At 42.7% G+C, this 14,132-nt stretch overlaps 1 protein-coding gene across 2 annotated transcripts in view; it reads right to left on the bottom strand.

The window, feature by feature from the left end:
* Positions 1–61: 61 nt before the first annotated feature.
* Positions 62–14,132, bottom strand: part of LOC133525621 (potassium voltage-gated channel protein eag) — a 35,577-nt gene continuing 21,506 nt past the window's right edge. The window contains exons 5-9 of one of the 2 annotated variants that reach the window (XM_061861937.1): positions 5,448–5,579; positions 2,692–2,825; positions 1,747–2,142; positions 1,228–1,651; positions 62–270 (exon numbers count right to left, since the gene is read on the bottom strand). In XM_061861937.1, coding sequence (XP_061717921.1) covers positions 62–270; positions 1,228–1,651; positions 1,747–2,142; positions 2,692–2,825; positions 5,448–5,579 — 1,295 coding nt within the window. The remainder of the gene's footprint in view (positions 271–1,227; positions 1,652–1,746; positions 2,143–2,691; positions 2,826–5,447; positions 5,580–14,132) is intronic. The other variant, XM_061861938.1, reaches the window with a different exon arrangement.

Below are 14,132 nucleotides of genomic sequence, written 5' to 3'. Positions count from 1 at the left end.
CACCACAACCCTTTTATTTAGTTTCAATCAAGTATGGAGAATTAAATTACTTCATTAGTACTCAGCTCACCTTATCCGTGTCCAGTCCTTTAGTCATGGCCCAAGTGGAGACCACGTAGTCCATAACGCGCTCGCTGAGCGCCTTCGGCACTTCATGCAGCTTCATGAACTCCCGCACGTTGTTCAGCATGTCGTGGTATTTGGCCGTCGCCGACGTCATCTGCTGGATGATGGTGGTGACGTGCCCGAAGATGGTCGCGTACAGCAGCGCTGCGGACACCTCGGCTCAGTGCCTGCTCTCTCGCTTGTTACCGCGGAGGGCACGCGCGCACCGCCCGCGAGCGGCGCGCGCGGCCCGCGACCGACGCGTTACCTCGCGTCCGCTGCCGCGCCGCCGCCGCGCCCGCCGTCGCCGGGCCGTGCCCCGGTGTTCCTAGTGGTCGCTCGCCATCGCCGTCCTCTTACATCGATCAAACTGACAGAGATAAGCATGAACATTTGCTACGAGAACTAATGCATGCAGTTTAATTTAGAAAATGTTGATGTTTCGCCCTCCTGCGTTTAGTCAAGTACCAGCGAAGGGCGATGGAGGCGACGGGGGTCGGCCAGTATACTTAGTTTTGATCCAGCTAGGCTCGAGCGGGCGCGGCGAAGGCACACGGGCGCTCCGACCACACAGGTGACGCGTTAGACGCTTCGTGGGCCTGCACAAGGACGGGAGGGGACGGCACACGGGGACAACCCAAACAAACAAACAAACGACGCGACAACATGAAATCAATACAAACAAATGAAATACGTACACCGAGCGACGCGGCGGCTAGCGGTGCTCGACACACCATACACACTGTGCGACTGGAAAACAAAACAAAACGGCTAGCATATTGACAAACAAATTATACGGAAACACAAAAAACAGATAAGTGATTAATCGAGTAAATTATTGAAATGTTTATAGAGTCCGGTTAACCTACCTCTGTACCGACTTTGCAGAACAGTGTGGAAGTAAACGTCATATTTTCATTGAAATTTGACTTTTATGATGACACTTTCACACTGTCATTGCAAAGCACCGTTCAGAGTTAGCTTGGCCCGGCTCTATGTAAGATGGAGTGGCGGTGAGGCGGAAGGGGCGGGAAGGGCGCGGCGCCCGTCGCAGAGTGAGCTGCGCGGGGGTCGCGCGGAGGATAGGACAGTGCTCCGGCTAATAACAGAAGAGTCCGGCACCTGCTACAATCATCATGCAGATGGTGAAGATCTTCTCGTTATCGGTCTCGGCGGCGACGTTGCCGAAGCCCACGGAGGTCATGCAGGTCATGGTGAAGTAGAGCGCCGTCACGTACATGGTCTTGCGCGAGGGCCCGTTCACCAGCTCGGGCCCGTCCGACTCGTTGGACCACACGTAGGAGTACGGCGTTTGCGTCACGTTGGCCAGCTTCCACAGCCACGAGTACTGCAGGCCCGAGTCTGCATCCGAGCGCCCGATGCTGTACCACACGCACGCCAGCCAGTGCGCCACCAGCATGTAGAAACACAGCAGCAGGATCAGCATGGCCGCGCCGTACTCCAGGTAGCGGTCCAGCTTGCGCACCACGCGCCCGAGCCGCAGCAGCCGCACCACCTTCAGCGCCGAGAACAGGCTGCCGATGCCCTGCACACACACACATCGCCTTGTATACCTGTTCCGTACGCTACAACACCGAGCATGCACACACGCACGACACCGACACACCGGCGCACACTCACGTCCTCGTCGTGGTCGAACGCGTTGAACACGTCGTACGGCAGGCACGACAGCAGGTCGATGAGGAACCACGACTTGAAGTAGTTCTTGCGGATGACCTTCGGGTCGCTGACGACCTCTCCGCCGGGGCCGACGAACGTGGTGTGGAAGTTGAGCACGATGTCGATGAAGAAGACAACGTCGACGATGGAGTCGATAACCAATAAGGAGACATCTTCGGATGTTTTGTTCTTGAAGGCCACGTTGTAGGGGACCATGATTGCGGTGTAGAAGGTGAGGCAAAGGATGATCCAGTCCCAGATGGCCTTGAAGGCGCAGTAGTGCAGTAGGATGTGCGGAGGGGTCTTGGGCGCCTCCTGCCGATACTGCGGCAGCACGTCGCCGGACAGTGACATCACCTGCAACAACCAAGCTCCAGCGACTGATGCACGGCTCGGCGGCGGGTGCCCACCACGAGCCGCATTACCACAATATTCCAATAATTGTAATATGTGCTGACAGACAAAAAAGATGGAAGCATATATTTCAAAATACTGTGACGACATGAAGTCTGAAGAAAGATTGCGTCATGTCATGAAGTAGCAGCAGCGGCTGTGTGTTTTTTTATCAATATTTACAATTCCATCAGTCAGCTCGGGCGCACTATCCAATTTTTAAAGTACATTGGAGATACTGAAATATTGATGGTCGAGAGTCGAGATGAAACTTGAATGTGAAGTGAAGTTGACCGAGCAGAAGATTTAAGCGTGATATTTTTAGCAAACAATGTTAGTTAATGGAAATGATCAATCAGTTTATACAAGTGTAGATAACATTTCCCGGTCCTGTCTTTACCGGTCTTTGAAAATTAGACGGTGTACTCACTACTCGTGCGGCCGAAGGTCGCCAGGCCTAGTGAAGCTAGAATACAGATACAGTATAGAAGAAGTAAGATAGCGTGCTCGTACATGGTGGGGTTGTGTACTGACATGCGCGAGGTGGCTCTGCCGCTGCGGCTCCTTGAGTGCCGGTAGCGCCGACACCAGCACGGAGCGTGAGCGCGTCACGGAGCGCGCCAACTTCGCGAATTTTGACAGCCCCGCTGTAACACACGTCACGCAGTATTTTTCAGATAAGTTGCTTGGATGCTTTGAAGCACATTGAATTAAACATACAGTCAAGTGTAAAAATATGGGTGTACACATTTTACTCAAAAATATGTCCCATAGCTTCTTATTCCAGTGTAATAAGAGCGTAGTACCATATTTATATATATTTTTGCACTTGACTGTACATCAGATACACTACTAGAGTCCGACCCTAGAGTCCGACCAAGCAGAGTTGGCAACGATTTTGATAGCCCAGCCTGTGCAAGTGTTAAGTAAAGGGTCTAGCAAGCTAAGCTAAAAAGATTGGCCCCCGCAAAGGATTTGGTTGTAATTTGAGGTGCAGTAGTGGCAGGTCCTAAGAACACTGTATGCGTAATATCAGCCTTCGATCTTCTTTTGTTTCAGACTTATCCACGAAAATGTCAAAAAATCAAGGTAATTTTTAAACTGTTATTGCAGCTAAACCAAGCAAGCCAGAGCAACCAAATAAATTCAGAATTAAGGAGCATAAAATGGGGTTCATAATGCATATTTTGACAGACATTCATTTCCTTGAACTTGGATGAAAAAAATAATGTAATTTTTTTCTGCTCCATTTTTTTGCCACTTTTCGCGGAGACACAACTATCAAAAAAATTACGTGATAAGCCACATTTGTTAACTACGTATCCATTTAAAAACATTTTGAAAAATCATGGTGCGTCATATTTAAAAAAAAACAATTACGAACATAAAGTCGAAAATATTTGGGCTCCACATACCAGTGCAAATGTCTAAGGAGCTCTTTCCGAAATCCTTACCAGACGACATTTTTCTTACGGACGAAAATATTGCCCGTAAGAGAAAATGTGAATATTGTAGAATCGAATTTAGTTATACTTGGGACGATGAAGAGTATGACTCTGTAAAAATGGAAGAATTGTATTGTTCTGTTTGCTTTACCGAGTTATTTGTTAATATGGAATGGTAATAAAAAATGTTTTTGTCAATGACTTTACATCCAATACTTTTATGTACCCACTTCGTTTCTTATTTGCATATTAAAAAAAAAAAAAAAATACCTAAAGTAATCAATTTTTGCAGCGTTCTTTATCACTTTTTTAGTTCCATTTGTTTTGCATAAACATATATTACAACATTTACACCTTCTTTCAGATACATATTATTAAAATTGCATAAGAAATAGCTAGATAATGTGTCAATTAATTATTTCATAATGAACGAAAGAGGAAGTTATGTATACTACAGACACATTTGCCACTAGATAGTAGGTACTACTCTATTGATATAATATGATATAGTAAACATATCTTCGTAATTGTTTTTTTTTTGACATGACGCACCATGATTTTTCAAAATGTTTTTAAATGGACACGTAGTTCACAATTGTGGCTTATCAAGTATTTTTTTTGATAGTTGTGTCTCCGCGAGAAGTGGCAAAAAATGGAGCAGAAAAAAAAACATAATTTTTTTCATCCAAGTTCAAGGAAATGAATGTCTGTAAAAATATGCATTATGAACCCCATTTTATGCTCCTTAATTCTGAATTTATTTGGTTGCTCTCGCTTGCTTGGTTTAGCTGCAATAACAGTTAAAAAATTACCTTGATTTTTTGACATTTTCCTGGATAAGTCTGAAACAAAAGAAGATCGAAGGCGGATATTACGCATACAGTTTTCTTAGGACCTGCCACTACTGCACCTCAAATTACAACCAAATCCCTTGCGGGGGCCAATCTTCTTAGCTTAGCTTGCTAGACCCTTTCATAATTTCATAGATTTTTGACGTTTAAATCAACACTTGAATGAACTGGCCTATCATAATTGCTGCCAACTTATCTTGATCTGACGCTAACACCTTTTAGCTAAGATCCTTGGGTGCTTTGAAGCAATAGAATCGATTAATTGCACCATGGAATAACTGAGGCAGTTCTGTTTATTTTTAATCGTACCTATTTGGGCTCAAAACACTAGGAGAAAAGTCACAAATGGAACAGCCTTGTCATTGACATTACATTTAATGGAACACAATGCGCAATAAGCACAAACCCCAACATGAATTTATTATATTTTAAGACTTTTGGCGTAATGCACGTCTGTATTTGTTGCCAAGAGGTCATCATACTATTCGTAGTCGATTCCCAGCAATAGTCTATTACAGAAGTCATTTTTACCTCCCTGCATGTCCTCGTCCTGGTCGATGGGCTGCTCGAGGGCCGTGATGTCGCAAAAGGCGCGCAGGAACAGCACCAGCTCGTTGCTGTACAGCCGTTGTGCCTACAGTGAGTACAATGAGTCTGGTCGACAGGCTGAGGACTGTGATATCGCGGAAGAAACAGCTCTCGTCCTAGCTGCACAGCAGTAGTGCCTACAGTGATTCGTACCTCCCTTGAGGTTGTCCTGGTTCATGGGCTGCTTGAGGGCCGCGATGTCGCGGACGGTGAGCAGGAACAGTATCAATTCGTTGATGCACAGCCATAGTGCCTACAGTGAGTCATATCTCCCTTTAGATCGTCCTGGTTGATGGGCTGCCTGACGGCCGTGATATCGTGGAAGGTGAGAAGGAACAGCACCAGCTCGTTGCTGAACTGCCGTTGATGATACAGGAAGTCGTACCTCCCTTGGGGTCATCCTGGTCGATGGGCTGCTTGAGGGCCGTGATGTCCCGAAAGGTGAGCAAGAACAGCACCACCAGCTCGCGCTCGTTGCGGATTGGCGCCACGTGCACCAGCAGCCATAGTGGGGTTCCTGCAATAGAGATTTTCTGTAAACTATTGGGATTACTGATGTGGCGTCCGAATGTTTCTAAAATTGGGGAAAGTATTACTTAAGTTTTTCTATTACAACCAAAATTGAAATTTGACAATAATTTACGAAGTTTATAGAGATTTTAAGACTCTTTGTAAATGTCCACAAGAAATCCAAGTGAGTCATCATGCCATTAATTATAAGAGTAAAAGTATGCATCAGTGGCAGGCATGTTACTAAAATATATACGTACGTAAAGTCAAGTGTAAAAATATGGGTGTACACATCTTACTCAAAAATATGTCCCATAGCATCTTATTCCAGTGTAATAAGAGCGTAGTACCATATTTATGAGACGATTCTTTCGATACATATTTTTGCACTTGACTGTACTAAAATAAAAGAGACATAAAGGAGGCCCATTCGAACTTTAAACACAGCGCGAGCGAGATGCTGCGGAACGAGTTAAGTTCGTATTAATTAAGTAGGTTTACCAATAACAAATGAAGTTCAGATTCTTTAAATTGGAATCTCTCTTTCCCTGGTTTCTAAAATTATAATTTGCAAAATAACGGTGTGGACCAAGGTCGTTGCATGTTTAAGCCATATTTGGTTGCTCCCCACCTATACCTATGGTTACGAACTAGCAAGGACAGAAGGTCACTTCGTTGTTAATGATGGTCTACAGCTGGCATAATTTATGCATCGCTTTTAATGCGAAAGTATTTGAGCCATGTTTCAGTATAAACCAATTTAAAATTCTGCATTTCTTCTACCACCTACACGCCGTAGAGTTAGAACAAGCTAAGTTGGTAGCTATTTTGATAGCTCAGATAGTGCAAGTGCTATTTAAACGTCAACGTGTCGTTTAAATCTCATAGAAGTTTGATGTTTAAAATAACACTTGCACTATCTGTCTGGGCTATCACACACCGCTACCAACTTAGCTTGATCTAACCATGGTCTATCTAGCAGCATTTGTCTATTTTGTGTTTTGGAACGAGTAGTTTACCAATTTGAATTGATGGTGTCACATTTAAAAAATCTGAATATGCCTTTGGGACAAGTTATTTACCTACTTACCTACCTACCGCGTAATAACCGTAGCTTTACAGTGTGCTTATAATTATGCTTAGCTTATAGCGAAATGGGAATAGATAGACATATAAAAGAGCCCAAAATATTAAAAGAGAACAAAATAATATGGAAAATATGTCGATTGGTAGAGTTCGCAAATACACTTGGAGGATTTAACAACTGGAGTCGCCTTTAAGAGCTAACACGTCTGTCGAAAACCTCGGCCAATGGTCATATATATATATATATCAAATATCTAAGATATATATAGCTATCCATGCCGTGATATCGGCAACGGCGACCCTAGAGTAGCTAGCTAATTACTAGGGTAGCTAGCAAAGCCAAACTTACTTTTAAAAACTCTATCGCAGGTGAGACAGTAAAGTTGGCCAGATATATTATAGGTATAATTATAGGAGGGTTTCGGCCGGGATTTACGTATCTGACATTTCGCGTCATGGTCAATGAGACGAGCGTTTTCAAAGTTTTGACACGAGAACGCCATTCTGGCCGCAGAGAAGCATACTCCTCCCATGTGCCAGGTGGTATACCGCAGGAAGTTAGGTGGCGCTTATTAAGCTCGTCCTTGTAACGTAGAGCCCTACGTCCGTACGTAGCCGCCGCCATACGTAGCCGTACGTAGGTGGGCAGCCGCCCACCTTGCTTCCGTTTACCAGCTTATAGCTGGGAATAGATAACGACTGTTGGTAGTCTCTGCAATCACTCATACGCCAAACATGCCCACACCACCTTAGCTGACCCTTCATGAAGAGCGCCTCCATGCCTGTCATCTTACAACGACGAAGTACTTCAGTGTTGGGGACGAGATCTTGCTATCTTACACGCAAATGGGACGTAGACAGCGTAAGTGGAACGTGTCTAGCGAGTGAATATCGCCTTTGTACACCATGTTTCCGAAGCATATAAAAGAATCGGAATAACCATGGCTTTGTACACCGACAACTTCGTCTGCTGCTTTAGATCATGCGATCCCCAGACACGATGCGTTAGCCGACCGAAAGTGGATGCAGCTTTGGCAACCCTTGAAGGGATCTCGGAGGCTAGTCTGTTATCCTTTCTGATCTGGCTCCCAAGATACTTGAAAGAGGACACGTGTGTTGGGGGTTTCCCTTCTCAGTCCAGTCCATACAATACAATGGTCATATTCATATACAGTATTGTATGGACTGACGTTTATCTGACACGTTACGTACAAAATAGCCATACATTTGACGTGGTCCTTCCCCGCAAAAATGGGCAGATTGTTTTGTACAGAAAATTACAGACAAGGCGTTTCCTGTTGTTAAATCCTCCAACCAAATACATTTTTGAATAGATTATATTTTTAAATGGATATCTGACGGTTATTAAAACAAAACTACAATAAAATATAAGAACTCGTTGTAGGTATAGGTAGATGACTGAATTATTTCAAATTCCAGTCTGTCTCATCTCACTTTAACTATGAAAGATAAAATGTGACGTATGAATTGGTAAGAATACGCAGATACACAAGACATAAATCTTTCGAGGCCCATTATTGACTACACTGTTAGGGTTTCAGATTATACTCCACATGTGAGGTTAAACGCGCACGACCTAGGCATTGCTTGGCTTACTGTGTATATTTATAGCCATGGAATCATAGCAGACACTATGTAAATATGTCAAGAGCAAGTCACAAGTGAAGATCAAGAGCACAAAGATTACTACTATTCAAAGGAGGAACTTTTCAAGTTGTCGGGATCTTTTTGCGTCTTCGAAAATAGTTGCAGTTGGAACGATTTGGAAAATTGTTTTTTGGAAGGATACTTCTGTAATTCTCAGTGGGTCTAATTGGCATTGGATAAGAATCAGATGATGGAATCCTAGAGAAATTGTGAGAACTTAAATATTTCTAGCACGTTTAAGTATAGTTATTTGGAGTAGGTACCTAAATCATGCATCTCGGAGAGCATCATTTGCTAAAGTGAAACTGTCAATGCAGGCCACAAAACATCTCGATTTTATTATCATGGCAAACAAGATATACTTAAGGCTTGACCAGTAATATATGATCACACGCCATATTGCGGAATTTCATTAGAACTAAAAATTTCGTACTAAACTGAACTATCACTCTATACATGAAAACAGTGCCGGATTAAGACATTTTGATGCCCTAAGCATTTCTAGACCATGGTGCCCCCTCATCAAGAGTACATTGAATTTTCTTGGTAAATTGAGTGACGTTTATTGCCGCATTACTGCTGAGAATAGAATTTTCAATCCAACACATCATTTTATCACGGAAATTGACAGTACTGCAGTAGTAATGTTCCAACAGTAAGGTCGAGTGTTAGCAAATTGAAGATCGTGCTTCGCATAAGGCCGGAGGCGAGCCAACCAATGTCCAAGTATGAGAAGACATAAAAGGCATAGGCCGTTCTCCGCACAGGGTTTTGCAACCTCTAGAGCTTTCCTGCGAAGCTCATTCATGTGAGGGCAAAGGCAGAGCTTCAGTAGGAGCTTAGCCATTAGGGGACTTAATAGGGTAAGATTTAAAATTACCACTGATCCGATGTTTCAAAAACTGCGTTGTTCCCATGGTCTCGGAAAAGACTGGGTAAAGTCGACATCAGTATCTTGACGTTAGAGGTAATTTTAGAACTTAATCAAACGCGATTAAGTCCCGTTTTCTTAAATAATAATGTGTCACAATTAGGCCAATAAAATCAGTTTTCTTCGAATTTGGTCCTAAAATGCGTGTAATCCGAGTTTGCTCCATTCCTGGAGGTGTGCATAAATGTTTCCTCTTTTTCAGTTTTTTTGCTTGAAAATCGAAAACGGTACGTCCGACGTAAAATTTGTTCTAATTATGATTAAAACTGATATCTGAGGATCCGAAATGTAATTTAATTATGATCTTGCAATAAAACATATTGATTTATTGAAGGTAATATGTATTCCTAGTCTAAATTGTATAAAAAGGTCGACATTTTTTATTTTTGGTAAAATCATGTTAAAAATCCAAAAACGCGTTCTTACCAGTGTCTAATCCACGAACTGTCCTATGTCCTTCAAAATCAAGTGGTTTCGAAAGGAAAAAAATATCTCCTAAGGATCCCAAAATGTATGCCCCCTGGGATGGAGCAAACTTGGATTACACGCATTTAGAATGAAATGAAAGTATTAAAACATTTTCCAGCTTGCTGGGAATTAATTCCTCAAAACGCTATTTTTGGATTTAATTTGATTGGCCTAAATCGTGAAAGTTTAAATCAGTGTTTTTAAAGGCAAAGTCTAAGGCTGAGCTTTTCATAAGGCTGAACGCGCGGAGCGTTCGATCGGCGCTTACGGATGAGGCATGGATGAGGCCAAAGGTCGAGCTGGAAGAAAGCATTTGAATTTGACCACTGGCGAGGTATGAATGGCTGAACGTCCGGAGCGTCCGATCGCGGTGGGTTATCATACAATACAACTGATGGCGTGGTGTGAGCAAGGCAGAAGGCCCAGCTTCGAGAGAGGACAGCTTAGATTTGGATCCATGTTAAGTGAAAGTAAGGCAGTTTGCACAAAGTAGAAGGCCTAGCGTCGCATAACACCTAACGCCGAACTGCAAAAGAGTGGCTTGAAATCGAACCTATGTAATCACGGTTCTCCTACTGCTCGGCCTTTGGCTTAAGTGGAAACCAAAACTTAATAAGTTGCTTTTGGTTTTGTGCCTTCGCGGGGCCCTTTATAACAGTTTGACAATTAGGTCGCAGGATCGTGGTTCTGCACCAACTCGGCTAGGCCGACACATCTGGCGTGCAAGAGAGCAAAATTCGCTACAAAATCGGTAATCTACGTCGAGAAAATCGGTTGGCCACAAGCCCGGCGGTAAGATATTTTGGCTATTAGCTTTGAGGGCCTCTGCGAAGGGTTGGTGATGTGCTTACGTGTCCTCACTCTATTACGACCCTTCGTTATTAGATGGGTACTTGCACACGTCAAAGTCGACAAAAAGTTTCGTGTACATAAGTACTACGACTGCGATGCAGCCTGCGCGTTTTTTTCCTACGATTTTGGTGCCCCCCTAGACGTGGTGCCCTAAGCAAGTGCTTATTTTGCTTAATGGTTAATCCGGCACTGCATGAAAATAACAGCGCCCTCTTGACAATGATCATATATTTCTGATCGGGCTTTACATACATTCTGATTTACACCTACAACTTCAGAGCTATTAAATGTCCGTACTGAATTTACAGGTGTTTGGATTAAGTGTCTGACCTATTTTCCTCTTTTGACTGTAAAGTCGGATGTAAAAAGCGTTTTATGATTCTACCGGAACCGGAACAGCGTTAAGATGAGGAGGGCAGGATTACAGTTTCAGCTGGAGGCGACTTTAATTTGACATTAATACGCAATGACAAGGGTCGCTTCGTCGGCTGACTGGGCGTAATATCTGCATTTTACTTAGATTTTCCTTTCAACACATCAGTTGATTTTAACCTTATCCCATAGATGGTATTAGGATCGTATAGATGGGCTATACGCGTGCGCCCATGAGGGACATAACATGCGCAATGCGACAAAATTAAAAACACGTTTTACATTCCTGACAACAGTCCAAAAACAACCTACGTAATTTGGTCAGGTTCATTGTTACCCACCGTGAAAACGGTGAGCAACAAAAAACGTCTACGTCACTTAGGACTTTTTGGAAGTAGGCAGAAAGGACAAGTGAGCAAACAATAACAGCGCTTTCTCTGTTACTCCTGCTGAATGTTCCGTAAGAGCATCTCGTTCGGTCATCTCCCCCCTCCACCGTTTCATCTCTATATCATTGTACCTCTATGCCTTAACTTAATAAGGGTCATTAAATGTCTGGTTAAGACCAGACCGAGGACAACCTAATGTTTGACAGTAGCATTTTATTCGTACACTTTTTAATATTTCATATGAATTCTAGCAAATAAGTCTTTTGTTTAAATATCACTTCGTATAAAATATTTTGCAACAGATTTGATATTCAAGTGTCGTTGACTCTTCGCAGCCTGGTGAACGTTCTCAAAACGAGAGCTGCAGCAAATTCACATTTACAATATGGGAATCCATCGAGCTACGGAAGCGAGCCGTTTAAACCGTAAACAGCCGCTAAATGTGCTTAATGCGAGACCGCCACGCTGGAAGCCTCGCTGCCCAAACAATTCTCACTACATTTGATAAGTTATTCAATAATACACCATATGTTCATGCAGTAAGATACACCGTACAGGTTCGAGCATATCCATTCAAGCTACATTTGAAAATTCATTCCATAATACACCGTGTTCTCATGCAGTAAGGCACAGTTTTGGAGTAATCAAATTTAGTTACTGTGCGCTGCTGTCCGTGCCGCGTGTCCTAACGTTGTAGTGACGTGACACGTTCCTAAAAGACAACAAGTGCACACTAGGATGCCTCTTTTTTCCTGGCAACTTTTTTATTATTATTATTTTATGTGTCGTCAATAACATTTTAAGACCGCTAACGCCTTGGAGGATTTAACAACTGGAGTGGCCTTTAAGAGCTTACCCCTCTGTCGAAAACCTCGGCCAACGATCATATATGTATTGTATGGACTGACGTTTATCTGACATGGCTATTTTTACGTTACGTACAAATAGTCATACATTTGACGTGCCCCTCCCCCGCAAAAATCGGCAGACTGTTTTGTACAGAAAATTACAGACAAGGCGTCTCCAGTTTGTTAAATCCTCCAAGGCTAACGTAGTGTAGGTGTTTAAAAAAAGATTCGCGTCGAGGAGAGGCCGGATCTCTTGAGTTCGGGAATGCTTGAACTTGGGAAGATCGTAATACTTGTATGCTATACTTACTTAGCTTTCTATATAGGTACTGATCCTTTTTTACTGTTAATCAGACCATCAAGTGTGTACCAAACATTAAGGGATTCTAGCACAGGACGGTAAAAAAATACATATTCCACAAGCGTGAACAATTTTTAAACCTGACTGGACTCAAAATTCTGACAAAAATAAACAAATAACCCAATTAACCGGCGCCGCGAAAAATGAAAACTTCTCCAAATAACAACCACCCTACAACAGTAATAAAATAAAATGCGAAACGGAGCGGACAAATTTAATCAGACTGCAACCCCGGTGCGGGGCGCGGGCAGGGACCGTTTATTTATTAACACACGCTGCATAAACAACAGCCTGGGCTGATTGGGTTCGAGAACCATTAACTGGCCTTCGTATACCTTATTGCAGCTAAATAAAGTTTGTAAAACCTTGAAGTTTCTCTTGAAGAATAAAAAATCCGTCGAACAAAGGACATACATAGGAATTGAAAATTTAACTACTTAGCGCAGCCGCAATGGTCGTAGATGGTCGATGGAGTCGTAAAGTACTGAAGTAACGACCGCGTGGAATTTGGCCAAAACTGCAATAGCTCAATAAAGCTTATAATTCTCTGAGGGCTCTGTGGAATTGGACGAGAGCTTTTGTACGACGTAGTTCGCAGCACATTACACGTTATGATATATCACTGTAAAAAAGAGAAAATTGCACACATTCGCTCAACTAATACCACACCTATCTATTATTATATTTATATATCTATATTTATTTATTTATTTATTATTATTATTTTATATTATCTAAGTATTCTAATATTTTGACGGCTGGTTTGGCCTAGTGGGTAGTGACCCTGCCTACGAAGCTGATGGTCCCGCGTTCAAATCCTGGTAAGGGCATTTATTCGTGTGATGAGCATGGATATTTGTTCCTGAGTCATGAGTGTTTTCTATGTATTTATAAATATTTAGATATTATATATATCGTTGTCTAAGTACCCTCAACACAAGCCTTATTGAGCTTACTGTGGGACTTAGTCAATTTGTGTAATAATGTCCTATAATATTTATTTATTTATCTATGGTTTCTGTAACGCTGAAATGGTGCCTTTTCCGTAGCATCCTATTTAAGGAGCCAGGAATCCGCTTTGACAACCTGATCAGCCCGCGTAGCCAACGTGCATATCGTTCACGCTCCGTGGCGAACGAAACGCAACTGTCACAGTCGCACTAATACGTGATAGAGAGAGATGACTACGCTACGCTACGGAGCGTTAACGATTGTAACGTTGGCTACGCGGTCAGAGCCCTTAGTGTAAATTTATTCGATTTCGTGACGTGACTTAGGTACGCGTTTGCGTTAAGTCTCATTTATAATGGGATTTAGAAACAGCGTGACAAGCGGAACGTTTTGGAAACTCAAAATCCCATACAAAATGAGACTTAACGCAAAGGTGTACCTACGGCACGTTACGCCATCGAATTAATTTACACTAGGGGTACAGGTAACTAGTTTTTACGATAGCACATTACATCTTCCAACCCAGAAGTAAAACTAGGCTAGGTATATTTCGATTAATCCGGTTTCAAAAGTAAAAAATTTGGACTTTGACTTAGAAGTTTTTGTGTATGGCTGGGACTCGACTCGAGAGGTT

This window comes from Cydia pomonella, chromosome 15 (genome assembly GCF_033807575.1).
Source record: "Cydia pomonella isolate Wapato2018A chromosome 15, ilCydPomo1, whole genome shotgun sequence".
Taxonomy (NCBI): domain Eukaryota; kingdom Metazoa; phylum Arthropoda; class Insecta; order Lepidoptera; family Tortricidae; genus Cydia; species Cydia pomonella.
This window is presented reverse-complemented; position numbering and strand designations above follow the sequence as displayed.